At 42.6% G+C, this 19,447-nt stretch overlaps 1 protein-coding gene across 4 annotated transcripts in view; it reads left to right on the top strand.

Annotated features, from left to right (window-relative positions):
* Positions 1-4,361: 4,361 nt before the first annotated feature.
* Positions 4,362-19,447, top strand: part of LOC121564486 (huntingtin-interacting protein 1) — a 42,332-nt gene continuing 27,246 nt past the window's right edge. For 2 of the 4 annotated variants that reach the window (XM_041875793.2, XM_041875787.2), the window contains exon 1: positions 4,362-4,619. In XM_041875793.2, coding sequence (XP_041731727.1) covers positions 4,500-4,619 — 120 coding nt within the window. In that variant the 5' untranslated portion in view covers positions 4,362-4,499. Of the gene's footprint in view, positions 4,620-5,122; positions 5,355-10,781; positions 11,066-19,447 lie in introns of those variants that run through there. The other 2 variants (XM_041875795.2, XM_041875801.2) reach the window with 2 other exon arrangements.

The raw sequence follows: 19,447 nt of genomic DNA, 5'->3' as shown, positions 1-19,447 counted from the left end.
TGTGTAGGTCTACAATCTTGTCCCTGACATCCTTGGAGAGCTCTTTGGTCTTGGCCATGGTGGAGAGTTTGGAATCTGATTGATTGATTGCTTCTGTGGACAGGTGTCTTTTATACAGGTAACAAACTGAGATTTGGAGCACTCCCTTTAAGAGTGTGCTCCTAATCTCAGCTCGTTACCTGTATAAAAGACACCTGGGAGCCAGAAATCTTTCTGATTGAGAGGGGGTCAAATTCTTTTGTCCCTCACTGTACACTTAGGTTGGAGTCATTAAAACTAGTTTTTCAACCACTCCACACATTTCTTGTTAACAAACTATAGTTTTGGCAAGTCGGTTAGGACATCTACTTTCTGCATGACAAAAGTCATTTTTCCAACAATTGTTTACAGACAGATTATATCACTTATAATTCACTGTATCACAATTCCAGTGGGTCAGAAGTTTACATACACTAAGTTGACTGTGCCTTTAAACAGCTTGGAAAATTCCAGAAAATGATGTCATGGCTTTAGAAGCTTCTGATAGGCTAATTGACATCATTTTAGTCAATTGGAGGTGTACCTGTGGATGTATTTCAAGGCCTACCTTCAAACTCAGTGCCTCTTTGCTTCACATCATGGGAAAATCAAAAGAAATCAGCCAAGACCTCAGAAAAAAAAATTGTAGCCCTCCACAAGTCTGGTTCATCCTTGGGAGCAATTTTCAAACACCTGAAGGTACCACTTTCATCTGTACAAACAATAGTACGCAAGTATAAAACACCATGGGACCACGCAGCCGTCATACCGCTCAGGAAGGAGACGCGTTCTGTCTCCTAGAGATGAACGTACTTTGGTGCGAAAAGTGCAAATCAATCCCAGAACAACAGCAAAGGACCTTGTGAAGATGCTGGAGGAAACAGGTACAAAAGTATCTATATCCACAGTAAAACAAGTCCTATATCGACATAACCTGAAAGGCCGCTCAGCAAGGAAGAAGCCACTGCTCCAAAACCGCCATAAAAAAGCTAGACTACGGTTTGCAACTGCACATGGGGACAAAGATTGTACGTTTTGGAGAAATGTCCTCTGGTCTGATGAAACAAAAATAGAACTGTTTGGCCATAATGACCATCGTTATGTTTGGAGGAAAAAGGGGGTGCTTGCAAGCCGAAGAACACCATCCCAACCGTGAAGCACGGGGGTGGCAGCATCATGCTGTGGGGGTGCTTTGCTGCAGGAGGGAGTGGTGCACTTCACAAAATAGATGGCATCATGAGGAAGGAAAATTATGTGAATATATTGAAGCAACATCTCAAGACATCAGTCAGGAAGTTAAAGCTTAGTCGCAAATGGGTCTTAGCTCAAAAGTATTGTGGAGCTCCTGCACCTAAATATAAACAGTACCAGCACCCAAAATGAGTACCGGAACCTATTTCAGTCCAAGTCAAGCATTTACACTGGATCAGAGCATGCCATTTTTCCCTTTCATGCTGAGTGGTTATCGAAAGGGAGTTGGTTGGAAATATTTTTCAAATACATTGAGGTACTATTGTCATTCTTAATGGATGTTGCTGTTTGAGGTGAAGAAAACATTACTTTGAGAAGCTCCACTGGTCATTAGTGGTGGTGCTTTAAGCCAATCAGAAATACTATCAGATCCCCATATGCCTACATTTGCAAGTAGGCCAGGTAGCCTATAGGCCTACTTCTATGCGCACGCATCCTTACTCAACATTGACAGGAGCACTCCAAACAAAAGACAATGACTAAATTGACAGAACTAGTAAATGGAATTAAATAAACCAAAACGTATCTCACAAGTGTAACATAGGTTGTGCACTCTGCAAACAATGTGTCCACTCCAACAATGAGAACAGGAAGACTGGAATAATAATATTGAATGTATTAAAATAAATGACTGTAACCAAAGTAACAGACATTGTAGATTAGAAATTATAGGAATTAACGGTAAATGTACTAATGGTGATATATGTGATGCGGAATTGATACACTAACAATCAAACACAAACAATTCACACAATGAATGTGCACAAATTGGCGGGAGAGAGCGCATTCTGGAGAGAGAAGTGCATTGTGCATCTGGGCGCATGGTCAATCCGACATCTGCATTGGCCATGCAGCATTTACGGTGATATGTCCTCAGCAGAAGTCAGAAGCATTTACGGTGATATGGCCTAAACAGAAATCAGGGCAAGAATGGCCTCAGCAGAAGTCAGGGCATACATACTTATTGTGCTTCGCGACGCAGAGCTGTTGTCAAGGAAGTGAGTTTGTGTTTATACAGGATGTACCGCCCCCACCTACCGTCAACCAATCATGTCAATGTGGAACTAGACAGAGCCCTCCGCATGGCGATGCGGTACGGAGCTCGATTTGGCCTCTGCATGCCTCTGGAGCTCCGCAATTGCGTCACAGCCTCTATATGGAGCCTCCAACCACATTTTCGAATCAAGCATAAATTGGCTTTTAGTCTTGGCCTTCGCAATGGATTAGTTCACTGAGATGGGCGCAAATATATATATATATATATTTGTTACTGCTCTACTAAAACAATCTCGGTCGACCAAACAATCAACCTGTCGACTAATTGGGGTCAGCTCTACACCAGCGGAATTCCAGTCAGTTATTGACATTTCTGGGAGGAGTCTGTGACGGTTGCAGCTGGGCCATAGAGAATGATAGAGGCATCTAGTGGCCAAAAGGCCTAGCCAAAAGACCATATTAGCATGGGCAGCGCCATTGAGGGCGTCCACCATTTAAATGTGGTCAACTGGGTGGGACTTTCCAGCCTGGTCTCATAGACTAGATGTAACATAGTAAATGTAAATCTGGGATACTCAAATTAGTAAGAAATGTTAAAGGCAAAGGTCTAGTGAATGTCTAGGAACCCAAAGGTTGCGTGTTCGAATCTCATCACAGACAACTTTAGTTTTTTAGATAATTAGCAACTTTGCAACTATTTACTACTTTTTAGCTACTTTGCATGTTAGCTAACCCTAACCTTAACCCTTTAACCTAACTCCTAACCCTAACCTTAACCCTAACCTAGCTAACTTTATCTACAACAAATTGGAATTTGTAACATATCATTACATTTACATTTTAGTCATTTAGCAGACGCTCTTATCCAGAGCGACTTTACAGTTAGTGAGTGCATACATTTTTTTTTTTTCATACTGGCCCCCCGTGGGAAACGAACCCACAACCCTGGCGTTGCAAGCGCCATGCTCTACCAACTGAGCTACACGGGGCCATACGTTTAGCAAAGTTGTTACATATTGTGCAAATTACAATTCGTAACATATCATAAGAATTGGAATTCGTAACATATCATACAACATGGATGATGGACATCCACAAGGTAATACCTACCATACGAAACATAACATATCATACTAATTGGTGTGCCCTGGATTTACATGTACTATGTTATGTTGACCTCTGAGTCCAGGTTGGACTTCCAACTTCATTGGCTGATCCCTCCTGGTGACTCTGCTGGAGTCATGTCCAACCGGGTCATCAGGAAGGATCAGCCAATCGTGAAAAATAAAATTGACTACTTCAAAATGGAGATAGCCTCAATGGCGCTGCCCATGCTGTCACAGACGCAATAGTGGCACAGATACAAAAATGAGTCTTCTATCTATCTCTATGGTCTGAGTAACTGTTGCCCTAGTTCATCAGTGTCAAAACAGTGCGGCACCTTCGCAAAAAAGCTGATTTAGACTGCATAGGGAGAAAAGGTAATCAACATGAGAGCATGGGGATTATATTTTAAAATCAGCTTAGTGCAACCAGCAACGCCACTGTACATCAGGCGTAATACTGCGTTCGTAACCAAGTGGGGAGTGGGAATTTACCACATACGACTGGGGAAAATCCACTTGAACGGCCCTCCAAATGGTAATTATGAACAATTTATGCACTCACTAACTGTAAGTCTCTCTGGATAAGAGCGTCTGCTAAATGACTAAAATGTAAAAAATGTAAAATGTAATTACTAGTGGGAAACTCCTCTATCATCCTGAGCTCCCATTTCTCCCACATGCTGACCTCTGACGTCACCTACTAAGAAAATGACCTTGATAACAGCATTTGGGCAGTTAAATGCGAAAACAAAGCCTTGTTTATAAAAAGCAATCTATTAATATGTTTTCTGAACACTATCATTTGTTTACAAGCATGATAGCTGTACTTCTAGTTTATGGTCTACACAGCTTGTTGGGCATTAGCCAATCTGAGTTTCTCAACTAATTCAAAGCACATGAATGTATCCAACTGTATTTACGACTTCGCAACTAGTAAATTCCTACTTCCTACTTGGTTACGAACGCAGCTTAAAAACATGACATCGCCGACAGAGGGAGACGCGGTGGACAGGCGAAATGACCTTCTGAATTGGTTGACTGCATGGACTATTATTGTCAAATTTATAAATAATTGGACGATATCTTTGTAGAAATATTATTTTTCAGTGGAAATTCTAAAGAGACACAATGGACCGAGTGAAGAGCTCCATGCAGCAAGTACCGAACCCAATTCCCAAAGCGCTGATTCGTCGGACCGGTGGTGCCAACAGTTTAGAACTTGAAAAGGAGAACTTTGAACGCGGTCAGGTAAAACACTTGTTTAGTGGGAACTTGGGGGAATTCGGGATTTCTTGTACAGAATTAGAAGGGACTACGAAATGTGAACATATTATAATAGTTCTGGTAAAGCTTCGAGTTGGAACCGTCCGTTGTGTTGAAGTTGGCAATGATCCGTTCAGCGTGAAAACGTGTGGCAATATCATGATTCAGCTGCTTGACTGATTGGTGCTTCTTCGCACGTTCGAATTTCCATGTAATTTTTTAATTTTTTGTGAACATTTCTCATGATCCGTGCGCGAAGGTGTGTGCGCGCCAACTTGACCTAAATGAGCGAGTGTTTACAGAAATGCATTGTTTACGATGTTTGTAGTACAATGCAGTACTATAGTACCACCACACAACAGCAAGCTAACATCATCCCCCCTCATTCTTAGCAGGGGGTAACATCGCTGATATGAGTTTTTGATGGCTATGCCTCAAATAGCCTACCACCCGTAGGAGCAGAGAGAAAATATGTCGTCACATAAAGTTGACGTTACAAAGATTATAGAGACATGACATCAGTGCTGGGTCTTCAGTGCAAGATAAAAATCTGTTGAAATGGGTCAGTCCTAAGAGCACAGATGTAGTCCTTTTGAGGAATTCTGCCTGATAAACAACAGAGGTCTGATTTACCATATCTCAGGAGAGGTGACGCCTACATAACTGTGGAGAGAGAGAGAGGCAAAATGCTGTATGTGTCTGCCTGGACTATTCAGAGAGGTAGGAAAAAATGCTGAATGTGTCTGCCTGGACTATCCATAAATACCACTACCATGTATCGAACTGCAGTAAAAGGCTTTTAATGACTCCTGGACACAGCACTAGAACCAATAGCCTGAGAGATATTGTGATGGGTTCTGGAAAGTACAATCGGCCTACATACTGGGGTGTGTGAGAGTCCCACCCAGCTCTCTATCATTGTTGCTTTTATACAGGGAAATAAATTGGGAGAAAGGGTGGAACTGAGCAGCACTGTTTGTTGATGTCCTTTAAAGGGACAATCCGCAGTTCAAACAATAACAAAGCGTTTCGGTAAAAAGCTGAGGGATGGGGCTGGAGAAATGTATCCACTCTCAAATTCATAGACAGAACTATGGATGCAAGGACTGACCATCCATGATATCAACATTTTAGTTTTAATCATATTTTGAGGCTATATCGTGTTTGTCACATTTACTTTGTTTACAAACATTGGAGTAAAACAAGCTTATATTCTGGGTTCTGATAAGGTAGGACAGTTGAATTAAGCTCATGAGGCATTTGTAAGTTATATTCTTCTAGAATCAATGGGTACATAATTCATTTATAAATCCAAAAATGGATGTAGCAACTGCAGATTGCTCCTTTTAATGGTTTGGATGTTCTATGAATTATACATCCCATATAGCTGACAGGCTGTTACTCAAGAGCTGAAGTCCAGAAAAAAGCATGCTCATTTTTCATGCACACTTCTGAGCTGTGTGGACAAGACACTTCCTGCTTGGCGGTCTCTCCCCCCTCTTCCCAGACCAGACCAGTCAAAAAGTAGGTCAGACGAATCAAGCCTCTAAATTGCCCTGCTCTGCTGGATGATTTATTTTTCAGCGGTGGCTGCAACCTGCTTTTCCCATCTTCTACTACGACCACTGCTAAATTAGTCAATGAGCTTTTGAGCACTCATTTGCGGGACTGAAGATTGATCCAGAGAGCAGAGTTTGGCTGTGTCTTGTAGTCGTAGTGTGCTGTGACATTGATTTGAGATGAAAGCCTAAACTTGAATATTTAGCCTATCACACCACATTCCTCTCAAAATTGTGCAAATTGGATATGATTCCTAATCTGGTTATGGTAGTTGTTTTTGTTATGGTTGATTTTTGACGGCAGTCCTAAAGCTGTTCTGCGGCGGAGGGAGGAATCAATGAAATCTTGTTTGTGCTTTAATACAGGGATCAGCCCCAAGTTAATCTGATCTGATCTGTTGTGGCTCGGATCTGCCTGAATCTGCTGGCTTTCACCACTGTCCCAAAACCACCAGTCTGGCTCTGCTCTAAGACCTCTTTCCAGCTCCTCTGTTCAGGCACAAGCACTCTAATACAATCTAGCCTGGTCCCAGATCTGTTTGTGCTGTTACACCAATGACCATAGGAGTTGGCAAAATGCAGTCTTTTTATGGTGTATAGAAATGTGCATTGACACAGAGCAAGTCTCTAGAGTAGAGTGCTAGTGGTAAGGGTGAAGTAATGGGGTCCCAGGTCTCCTCTCTTGGTGAGGCTTAGAGCCTGAGAGTCGGGTAAACAACAAGGGTGTGTTCAGACTCTGAGTCCTCGTGCTGTCATTTTGTCCGCAGAGTTATAAAAATACCTTGCCCAGGCCCAGATAACACATACAGCATGCTTGTAATGACATGTTTAGAGACCTGAAATAAGTAATGATCTCTCTAGTTGGAGATTGAATTAATCTATGGTGTGCTTGTTTATGAAGGACTGCCATTCCTCTCTCTGGAGTCACAGTTGTACTGCTACGTAACTGTTTCTCATCGGTCATGAAACGTAACGGCACAGTTGTTAAAAATGAGCTCAATGACCATCTTGAGATAAACTATTTTAGTCGTTTCAGCAGTCCACCTCCATTTGAACACCGTACCACTTTAACTAACCATTTAACTTCCAGGGGAGAGCTGCTATCCATCTCTTTCTCGTCTGGAATGACAGGCCTGACTTTGTCTTGAATCACAATAAAAACTTCCTGGTTTCATTAGTTTCTTTCTAGCTATTCCTGAAATAGGCTAGTAGGCCTAGACTACATGGTGATGTTTTTCTATCCATCTTCCCTGGAATGCATTATGGTGATGATGAACACCACTGATGTGGTCAGAAACCATAGCTAAGTACAGCCTGCTACAATGACAGCGTGTCTGTCTGGATAGTCGTCTGAAATTAGAGAAACATGGCTGCGTCTGTGGGAAGGCTACTTCCGTTCAGCCCGGCACCCCACTTTAGAATCTCTCCTGGGTCTCCCAGTTCCCAGACTGGGCTTTCTATTGTGGGATACATCCTGAGAGTGACTCCACCACACAGCATTGTGGCAACATAATTAAGGCCTTACATTTAGATCCAGATCCTTCCTGCCTGCCTCCTGCATCCCACAGCTCTCCAAGGCAGGCTGCCTCTGGATATTCAGTATGGGTCGTTCCATGTCATTTCAGCAAGCCATGACACCCACCATCTCAGATTGTTCTGAAATTGTTTCTGTTAGAAACAGATAAGATTAGCTTTCCTGCAACATTATTTGGTTGAAATATAATTAGATATCTGAGAAATGAAGCTAATTGATTGCACCCAAATTGGCCATTTGAATTTATAGGATTCATATAATATTCAATAAAGAATCCAAAGAAATGGTTAAAAGCCGCCCACAGAACCTCAACACCCGATCCCTTTAATATTGCGCAATCATCTGGAACAGCACCATCTAGTGGCCAGAACCTGGTAATGTCAGGACTGGTAACTTCAATGACTTTCACTGAACAGGGGACAAGACATCACCAAATTCACTGGGAATACATTACATAGGATGAAGAAACCATACTCTGAGCCGCAGTTCCATACTACTTGTCAGACATAGAGAACTGATACTATATACTCGTTGTTGGGGTGGGATTGACATGGGGTGTGGGGTGTGGGGGGGTCCATGGGTGACAATTTCTTTGGATTCCTCATGTATTACTCATTGTTAGAAAACAGTTTGGTCCAAATCGGATGTTAGGTACTATATTTATTGAATATTATATGAATCCTATAAATTAAAATGGCCAATTTGGGTGCAATCAATTAGCTTAATTTCTAAGATCAAATTACATTTGAACTAAATTATGTTGCAGGAATGCTAATCTTATCTGTTTCTAACAACAGAAACAATTTCAGAACAATCTGTTGAAATCCTCTGCTTTTGGAGAGTAAGAGTCATTCTGACACTTTTGGAGGATGTTAACAGTTTGCTTCTTAGATCATGTACCTTAGTTTGACTAAGAGATAGCCTGTGCCCTCTTTAGTGGGGCACGGTGGTGCCCTGGCAGCTGTGGAATGTCCCTTGGGCACAAGCAACACAGCAGGGCGGACTCTCTAATGTCTCTCTCTCTCTCTGTTACAAACACTCTTGGTCTTCCTTTTTCTCTTCCTGCCTATGTAAGTTACCCCCACCCTGTGCTTGTACCCTGTCATTATAACCAGAGAGAGGTAGTTACACACACACACACACACGCACAGGGAGAGCGAAAGCGGCCCAGGACCATTAAAACCACTGAGGCAGCAAAAACAGCAGGCACTGGCCTGTGGCCTCATTGCACCGGCTTTAAATAGAAAAAGTCCTGGACATGAGTGGCAGGTCAGCCATTGGAACAAAGTGCAGAGATAAGATCACAATGGCATTAACTCTGTTTTTAATTTGGAGTGGATTAGATATTTTACAACCTGAAAAAAGTTAATTGGACATTGGATGCTTAGGTTACATCATCACAATGCCCTACATTTGTATTATTGTTACAATAATACTTTTGATTTTAGATCTAATTTCTAACTTTATATTATTACTGAGCAAAACAATTATAGCTTAGTGGATATTGTTCACACACAGTAGCGATATGCCCTGAGTCTGGCCAACTGGCTAGAAGGGCCTACTCAGCAATTAAATGACATTGTGACCTACCAGTAAGTTGATTTTTGGTCTGGAACGGTTTTGTCTCAGCCACGTTCAAGGCCATTATATAAACTTTGCCCACAGAATTGAGACAGAGGGGATTTTCACCCTTGAAACTTGGTGTGTGGTGTGATTGTGTGTGTGCTCGGCACCACCATCACTAAGGTGGAATCAATCTATGGGGACCCAAATTAAGAGAAACTCAGAAGTTTTGCAAACAATCAATATTCTACAACTGACTACAATATAAACATGATACTCATAAAGGCCTAGAGTAGTGTATGTGAGAATTGCAGCCTCTCCATAGAGCTGTGCTCGGTGGGTCCACCCACACCATTGGCCCACACCGTACCAGGAAGTGAAGAGACTGTGGTGAAGAGCAGGCTTTGTCTGAAGAGTGACTGTTTGTGTGGAGTGGCCAGTCAGCCAGCAGGAGAATGGGTCACCTATTGATTACCGTGGACTTGCACCTCAGTTGGCCCTAGTAATAATAATAGTAACTTTATTTGTTAATGTGCTTTTCATGCATGACGTGCAAAGAATTCAGATAAAATACTTAATTTAATGTGTTCGGTACCACATTGCTGAGGTTATTACTAAATAATGATATGCTTGGTCAAATATTGACTTGTTTGTGCTTTGACTAGTTTGTTTTTTCTATAATTAAGGAGCCTACCCTTTGAATAGTAATCTGAAATTATCTGAGCTGTTCGATTTTTTTTGTGAAGACTCCAGACAGTGAAATCATTTCATAATTCTGATATAAACCTCTGTCTCAGAGTAACCAGAGGAGGGCACTATTTACCTAAAATTACTCTGATGTAGGCTAAAGTTTATAGCCACATTGCCTCAGCATAGTTGAAGACTGTAATCGGCTCCTTTTTGCAGTAGTGTCACCGCATAACTTTGATATTGACAGTGACTTACTTTAATTATGCTACACTTTTCGTATAGCACATCCTATTTCAATATGGCCCATAGACATAGGCCTACATCAGAGAGTAATGTCATGGCCACATGTAAGCAGTCACCCAATCACTGATTATTTGTTATACTGTTGCACTGGTGATACAAAGTTACATTGTTTACCATCATGATAATTTCCAGTGTGCCTGAGCCACGCTGCTCTGGTGTTTTCGCATTCTCATCATTTCTTTGATAGTGTTTTCAGGATTGTATAATTTGTTACATGGTGATGTACGAGGTTAGTTTGGGCGGGGGTTTGTGCCATCCCTAGTCTGCACCTATTGTCTCACAGTGAGAGCATGCTGTTGCTTACACAAAAGCCCCGGACAGATATTAAATTCACGATGTTTAGAAACTCAGTCACCATGTCGTTTTAAATATTGCAATCTAAAATGGTATGAAGCATATGTGAAAAATACACGAGAGGCAGCGTACCATACACTTTCCCGTGTGTAGCCTACTCTAGGGGTAGACTGTCGTTTTCTAGACAGTTCGGTTCCGCTTCTCGACAGTCGGATGCTGTGGCTGGGAGCCCCCACTGTTAACTGAGCACGTAGGACCCGGGAGAGGAGAATGGACACGGAAGGAAAGGAATTGGAGAGCATTTGATACCAAATCGGGACACATGTTGAGTTAACGGGCTCACTCCACCACCCTCCCCCTCATAAGCTTTCTAGATTTCTCATTTTCCAGTTGTAGACTATTCTGTCGAAGTATTGCCAGCGACCCGCTTCGTTTTTGATCTCACAGCCACCCTACATTTTTCTGGGACTATGGATCTTAGTAAAATGGTAGGTTTCCAGATATCGATTTATTTTTCCAGTGAGCATTATTGCGGAAAAGGCGCAACAGATATGTATGTTTGGGGTGGGAGCGAACTAATTTGTTACCAGGATTGTTTCTTTAGGAAATTACAAGTTAAGATACTGCAGTCCGGCTATATGTTCATGGTGGCTCTAAATCAGTTGATGATCATGCAACTGTATCGACGTGGTGTTTTTTTAAATTGGCCGTGTATGCTATGGTTTGTTATAGGATAGTCCAGACTCCAGTCAGATGCATGTTTTAGTGTAGGCTATTACTAGTGAATTGGGCTATAGTTTGCTAACGAATTTCCCCCGACTGATCAGATGTTTCACCTTTTATTTCTTCACAGTAGCCCGTTCTCTATGGTCATTAGATAACGTAATCACGCGTACGTTTTTCACAGTGACTAGAATGTGAACGAGCTATCTGACTGTAGTGTTGTTTTCTTGGACGATAACGATGTCAGTCAGACTTAAGGTAGCCCAGCTGCTTTGCAATGTGTGTCATTGTCAGCTAAATACTTTCTGTAAGGCTACTAGAGACAGCAGCATATCTAGTAATAGGTTGGATTGCACCATATTTTACTAAACACCAGGGACATAAGATACAGCCTTACAAAACAAAACAAACAATGCATGATTAGTTCAGACTAATAATCACTCTTATTGATACACAACCATCACATTTTTATTACAGCATGAGTGTCATTGCAAATATCATGGATTATAGTGGTAGAGGCTATGCATGCTGTTGTGAATGATTGATCATGAATGGCCTACAACAGCAGATGGAGAACATTGATTAGTAATTTGTGAATTGGGGAATCCCCACTTGAGAAATCCCCTCAGGGTCAATTCAACACTGGCAGGACTTGGTGTGAGAGTTCTGGCGCAGGTGCACTAGCAGGGCCAAAGCACCAAGACTGCCCTTTCAGTGCCAACACAGTGTCGGCTACTCTGGCTCCGTATAGAGGGGTGGGGGAAGGGGGCTGATACGAAAGCATCTCCAGGGGCTTTGTGCTCTTCCTGAAAGCTCATTAGTGTGGAGGTAGCTGTTGAGGACACACAACAGTTTGTTTGAGACAGACACTTGTTGTGATGGAAAAAGCTACTCAGTTGTTCTTGGAAGCACCACCAGTTGCTCAAAGTCACGTTATAAATATGTTATTGGAGCGCTGTTCATCGCTCTGGATCAAACAGACGAAGCCTCAAGGCTGCTCTCTGAGATGAGTTCCTCTCTCTCAGCCAGAGGAAGATAAAGGCCTGCCTGCCTGCCACCTGCCTGTCAGTGTCCTCTTAGCTCAGACGCCTCTGCTTTGGTCATTCATGTCATGCACTGAGAGACAACGGTATGAAAACATCAACAGTCTTGGCAGATGCAAGAATCAAAAGCAGATATCGAATGGTTCTCAAAGAGGGCCCAGAGAAAAGCCATGTCGTTTTCATCTTGGGTATAGGCCCTACTATTGTTGTTAAGGCGAACTAAAACCTAGTCTTGTAAGACTGTATTACATTTCTACAGTGTCATAGCATCTTTATCAAGGTTAATTAGTGTAAATGTGCATAGAGAAACCACAAACTAATTCAGCAGCAGATGTGCTTGCCCTTTTACAGTGCTTTTATGACGTCAGCACTCCTTCAGGAAGTTAGTTACACTAGTTACACAAAGCAGATAGGAGGCCTCCCTCACAGGAGGTTGCAGAAAGCTGTCTTGTCAAAGGAGGCTTGTAAACGGACCATGGGGTTTAGATTTGATTATACTAGCCATGGCCTTTGGACCCTAGAGTCCACACTCCGGCCAGTATTTCTCTTCAACCACCTGCTGTCCTGTCTTCCAGCCCAAGCCCCCCAGGAACAAAAGCCTGCTGTCGGTGAGGTCATAGACTTTGACTAGCTCAATGCTGGAGGTTTTGAAGTGATAATGGAGTCTTAATAGGCATGAGACAATGAGAAGTAGGGAGACAATACAGTAGTATATACCTATTCAGTGTAAAAATATTTAGGCCGACCAGTTTGATTCTGGACAGCTTTATATTCACAGTATTTTGTCATACTTTGGTAAGGTCCTGAGTTACATGAGTCCTTACATGAGTAAGGTCCTGAGTTATTTTCTGAGCACATGACCTGACCAGGAAAAACTCTTGACTTGAACGGGGAGGGACTACCTAAACTTGTCCAATAAGAACACTCATTTTCTTTGCGAAACATTTTGCTACGGTGTGCCCTAATGAACACAACCCTGGTCTAATCCATGTTGTCTCTGTTCATATAGACAGGAAGAGTGGCCATGCTGGAGGGATTGTCTTTTGTGTTTCCTTTCCCCATCGTGCCAGGCTCTTAAAGGTGTAGAGTGAGTGTTCCATGGGAGCGGATATCGAAGTCAAATTTGTAAAACAGTCCTTTACCAAAACAAGTAACACAGAGGGCCTTTTTTAGAGTGCTGACCTTTTTTAAAAGGGGTGGAGTTCAAACCTGAAGAAATAATATAACATAAACCCACTTGCTTTTACACTCTTATGGCTTTTACAGCTTGTTGCTTTGAGGGACGTTAGTCATATGCTAGGTTTTCACATTTGCTTCCTAAAAAGGTGTGTTTTTTTAAAGTGCATAGTAGGATGACTTTTCAGTCTGTCTAGTGTGACGTAATGTGAAGTGAGTAACTTTTCAGGAAGTGGCTAGTAGGTATGATTAGTTATTTCAAAATGTCCATCTAAAGCAATCGTTGTCAGCAGGAGAGCATTATTAGTGTCAAACAGCTACAAAATGTGTGTGTGTGTCTGTCTTCGGGTAGGGGATAAAAGTTTTAAAGTATGTCCAATTGATCTTTGGGGCCACCTGGAAGAGGCTGGCAAAGGAAACTTTAAAAAAAAGGGGAGCTGGAGCTGTGAGGTCTGTTTGGGTTGGCACCGGGTACTAGGCCTGAGGTGGAGGAAGAGGGGAGGAGCTGGGTGCATTTTCGGCAGGCAGGAAATGGGCAGGACAGGGTGTGCCAAGACAGGAAGCCTGACTGAGCGCCCCCCTCCCCCTGCTCTCTACCCCCCCCAGACCCACTGACCCTCTCCCCACCACAGCACCTCTGTGTACGGTGCCGACGCATTCACAGGCAGTGATCCATGATTCCTGTTTTCATTCACTCGCTCCAGCCTTCCCTGTTTACCCATTCCTCTTGAAGTGGTGGGCAAATCGTAGCAGTACCACCGCAGCAGCCCGCCATGCACCTCCAGTCCACGGTGCCTGAATCTCCTCATACAGTGCATTTGAAAAGTATTAAGACCCCTTCCCTTTTCCACATTTTGTTACGTTACAGCTTTATTTTAAAATTGATTTTAAAAAATGTTTTCCTCATCAATCTACACACAATACCCAATAATGACAAAGCGAAAACAGGTTTTTAGAAATGTTTGCAAATTGATAAAAAAAATAAAAAACATAAATACCTTATTTACGTAAGTATTCAGACCCTTTGCTATGAGACTCTAAATTGAGCTCCGGTGCATCCTGTTTCCAAGCTTGTAGCGTCATACCCAAGAAGACTCAAGGCTGTAATCGCTGCCAAAGGTGCTTCAACGAAGGACTGAGTAAAGGGTCTGAATACTTATGTAAATGTGATATTTCATTTGGTTATATTTTTATACATTAGCAAAAATGTCTAAACCTGTTTTTGTGTTGTCATTATGGGGTATTGTGTGTAGATTGAGGGGGGGAAAAACAATTTAATCAATTTTAGAATAAGGCTGTAACGTAACAAAATGTGGAAAAAGTCAAGGGGTCTGAATACTTTCCGAATGCACTTTATAAGATAACAACAACACAAACTCTCCCCTTTTCCCCCCCCACTGGGCCCACCCCATAATCGGTGAGTTCATCGTACCGTTTGATCGCTGTGAAAATCGGTGATATCCTGATTTTCATGTGTTTTTTTAAAAACTCATTATCTTCTTCCGAAAAAGGAATGCGAGGAATCTACGAAGAGATGTGGCCAGATAAAAGCACTGTACTGTGGGAACAGGGAATAGTGTGTGCTGCTTGGGCCCTACTTGTGTTTTGGTGTGGTTTCAGCAGATATTTATCAAGACCACCACCAGAAAAGCACTCTTCTTCCCTGTCAGCCATGTAGGTCATGCAAGGATGGCAGCTCCCCAAACTCGTGAGAACCCAGGCTTCTTTATTTAGACTATTATTTTGATTGGATTGATTGCGTTAATTGATTGATTCAATCGATCAGAATTTTGGTTGCACAGGAGTAGAGGGTGCCATCTCTAAATGCAGATGTTTTTGGACCATCATTAAGTTTATTCTGCAGATGTTTTTGGACCATCATTAAGTTTATTCTGCTCTTCAACAAGTTTCCTAGAGCAGTGATAAGAATATACTGCGTTGTCGTCATAATCATCTAGTGTCCTAGTACAGATATATCTGCAGGAAAAGCTTGGAATAAAAAAAAAATCCCCATTATACCATGGGATGGGTCGTTAGTCATGTTCATGTGAAGCAGTCAAAACCATTATTCAAATGCTTTCTTTGGGCAAATGACTCATTAATGTGAGATCGCTGCATTATTAAACAGGCACTGACTGGCCGGCTTTTAAGGCACCGGCTGGGTCCTGCACAGTACTAGACAACACAGGCTCATGCTGAATCCCAAATCCAACCCTAAGGCCTGGGCACTCCTGTAGATCTCAAATGATCTGATAGGTTTAAGCAGTATGGTAATTCCTTCACCTTGCCTTCTGATAGGCTGGGTGGATTTTTCACCATATTGCTTGCACCTATCCTTTAAGATCAAGTGTGTAGGCCGTTAAGGTTTGTTTCTTGACAGCTAGGCGAGGACTAGCATACCAATGGCGACAGGAGAGGCCTCTAGAGTTCTCTGTGCATGACATAGGTGGGCCCAGTCCAGACTAGTCTGTCTGTGTGGCAAGCCTCATCCTCTGTCTAATCTCCCCAACCCCAACACACCCACCACCACAGTCTGTTTCTCACCTCCTAGTTAAATTTGATAGCAGTCATCATCTCACTTCATCGGCTGCCCATGCTGCGATGAGATGAGTTAATAGGCCTGTCGATGCCAGCGAGCCGCTCCAACTTCCAGTCCCATTGGCTTGCCAGGAGTCCTGGGCAGCTGACACTCTCTTTCAGACGGACGACAAAGTCGCTCTGTGAACTAATTGGGTCGTTCCTGTGTTGGAACCGCTTGCACAAGTGCTGGGAGCCTTTCATGGTTCCTTGGTTTTCAGAAACTTTTTTTTTAGGGGAAAAAACATGGGGAGTTTTGACTGAAATGTAAGGGTAGACACGAGTGCTATTTTTACACTGAACAAAAATATAAACGCATTTACACTGAACAAAAATATAAATGCAACATGTAAAGTGTTGGTCCCATGTTTCATGAGCTGAAATAAAATATCCCAGAAACGTTCCAAACGCGCTAATTTGTTTACATCCCTGTTAGTGAGCATTTCTCCTTTGCCAATATAATCCATCCACCTGACAGGTGTGGCATATCAAGAAGCTGATTAAACAGCATGATCATTACACAGGTGCACCTTGTGCCGGGGACAATAAAAGGCCACTCTAAAATTTGTAGTTTTGTCACACAACACAATTGGCATGCTGAGTGCAGGAATGTCCGCCAGAGCTGTTGTCAGAGAATTTAATGTTAATTTCTCTACCATAAGCTGCCTCCAACGTCGTTTTAGAGAATTTGACAGTGCGTCCAACCGGCCTCACAACCACAGACCACGTGTATGGCATTGTGTGGGCGTGCAGTTTGCTGATGTCAACGTTGTGAACAGAGTGCCCCATGGTGGTAGTGGGGTTATGGTATGGGCAGGTATAAGCTATGAACACAATTGCATTTTATCGATGTTAATTTGTATGCAGAGAGATACCGTGACGAGATCCTGAGGCCCATTGTCGTGCCATTCATCTGCCGCCATCACCCCATGTTTCAGCATGATAATGCACAGCCCCATGTCACAAGGATCTGTACACAATTCCTGGAAGTTGAAAATGTCCCAGTTCTTCCATGGCCTGCATACTCACCAGACATGTCACCCATTGAGCATGTTTGGGATGCTCTGGATCGATGTGTATGACAGCGTGTTCCAGTTCCCGCCAATATCCAGCAACTTTGCACAGCCATTGAACAGCCATTGAAGATGAATGGGACAACATTCCACAGGCCACAATCAACAGCCTGATCAACTATATGCAAAGGAGATGTCGTTCTGCATGAGGCAAATGGTGGTCACACCAGATACTGACTGGTTTTCTGATCCACTCCCATACATACAAAAAAAAAAGATATCTGTGACCAACAGATGCATAACTGTATTCCCAGTCAGGGGAAATCCAAAGATTAGGGGCCTAATTAATTAATTTCAATTGACTGATTTCCTTATATGAACTGTAACTCAGTAAAATCTTTGAAATTGTTGCATGTTGCGTTTATATTTTTGTTCAGTATCGAAGATGCTATAGACTATATTTGCAGTATTTCTATCCAAGTGGAATCTAGATATGAGATATTGTCTTTTGTCCAGTCTTCTCCTGAGCGGTTATCAATAAGTCTCATCCATCCTGCAGTGGATTCTAATAGACAAACAATGGTGACACTTGAAAAGGTCAAACATTAGCTTATCTGTCGTTGTCAAAGGAAACCACAGGAGACTTTGGACAGATACATGGCTCTGTGTGCAGTGTTGACATAATGACACACACATCTCTTGGCTTGTGCTTGATTATGTAACAACAGGTGTTCCACCTGTAACACCAGTGTCCATGTCAACCCTGCATGTATGTTTTAATGATCGAAGGCATGGCTATACCATCTGAGCATGGTTTGTGGTTCATCCTCTGCAGGGGTACAAGCTTAGCACAGACATGGATGGAGTGGAATTTGAACCAGGGAGCAGTGTGTGTTGAGAGATGTTGGCCAGCTCTGCATTCCTCTCTTCCTCCTCGTCCTCCTCCTTCTCCTCTTCAGAAGGCACAGCTGTGACTTAATTAGACAGTGGCCCTGTGAATCGATCCTGTCAATACAAAGCCTGTCTTTGTCACCTTGAGCTGTGAATATGCCATTTGTAATGAGGCTGAGAGAAAAAGACAGACAGAAACGTAGGCTATTTTGTCTACTCTCGTCATGACTCTTGCGCCCCTAGTGTCTGTATACAGTTTTGTTGATTTGATCATTATAGAAACAATCTACATGTCCAAATGAACAAGGTGTCCAAATAATCACCCAGTATATACATTTTTGGGGTTCGACTTGTGACTTCCTCCATCATACGCTTCTGGTGTGCACTTTACTCCAACCAAGCATGAATATGTAGTGTACTACTCCTAGGCTATTCCTCTGAATGCCATGGTCAGCAAGTTCTTCCTTTGTGTGAAACCAACACACTTCCTGCGCTCCCAGTGAACCACCAGTGAAGTGGACCTGTGATGATTTATCACCCTCTGCCTCCCCTCCCAGAGAGGACTCAGGACATCTGGGGGAAGTGAGATTATTCAACCTGGCCTGTCCTTTTGTGACCCCCAGCCACTCCACTTCAGACCTCCATATCACTGTTCTTTATCGGAGAACATGCTAGATTTACCCAGGTATTCATTTAAAGCAGGGATGGGCAAGTGGTGGCCCGCCCATCTTTTGTAGGCCCACAGATCAAAACGTTTAAATATAGGAGCTCAGTCGGGTTCGCAACTTACTGTTGAGAGTTAGAATAGTAGAATACACAAGGTGCAATTTCAAAATTTGGATGTGCATCTGAAGTCTCTTTCTCTTTTTATGTCAGTCACTGACAGTCACTCAATTAGCCCATGTCAGCCAAAAATGTTTTGATTGGTAAGTTAGTCTAGCCAGCTATATAAACTTGTAGTAATCATGGTCGAATAATGGACCGGGGAGGGGCCCCATTGATTTTGTAAGTCACTCTCACTCAGATATCATATTAACATGGCATAAATCAGGGCAACATTTGTAGAATTGCAGGAAATAAGTTTAAAAACTGCAAATATTTCTCTCCGCCCCATGGTAAAATGTGTAGAATTGCATCAAACTTGCTTTAAAACTATGACATTTTCTCTTCGCCCCTTGGCAAAATGTGTAGAATTGCAGGAAATTAACTGTAAAACGTTCTTTCCACTGTGGGGGGCCGTTAAAATGTTTTTCAAGTTGGGGGGCATTTAGCTTAGGGCCCCCAAAAGGCTAGGGCCGGCTCTGACTGCATGTGTGGGTATGGATGTGGGTACACAGATCCGCGAGCCACTGCGGCCCCTCATGATATGTTCAGATTTTTTGTGATCCCATCAAAGTTGCCCATCCCTGATTTTAAAGGCCCCGAGAAGAGGAGGTGGAGTTGCATA

This window comes from Coregonus clupeaformis, chromosome 5 (assembly GCF_020615455.1).
Source record: "Coregonus clupeaformis isolate EN_2021a chromosome 5, ASM2061545v1, whole genome shotgun sequence".
Lineage (NCBI taxonomy): Eukaryota > Metazoa > Chordata > Actinopteri > Salmoniformes > Salmonidae > Coregonus > Coregonus clupeaformis.
Note: the sequence above shows the minus strand (reverse complement) of the source record. Positions and strands in the feature narration are given on the sequence as shown.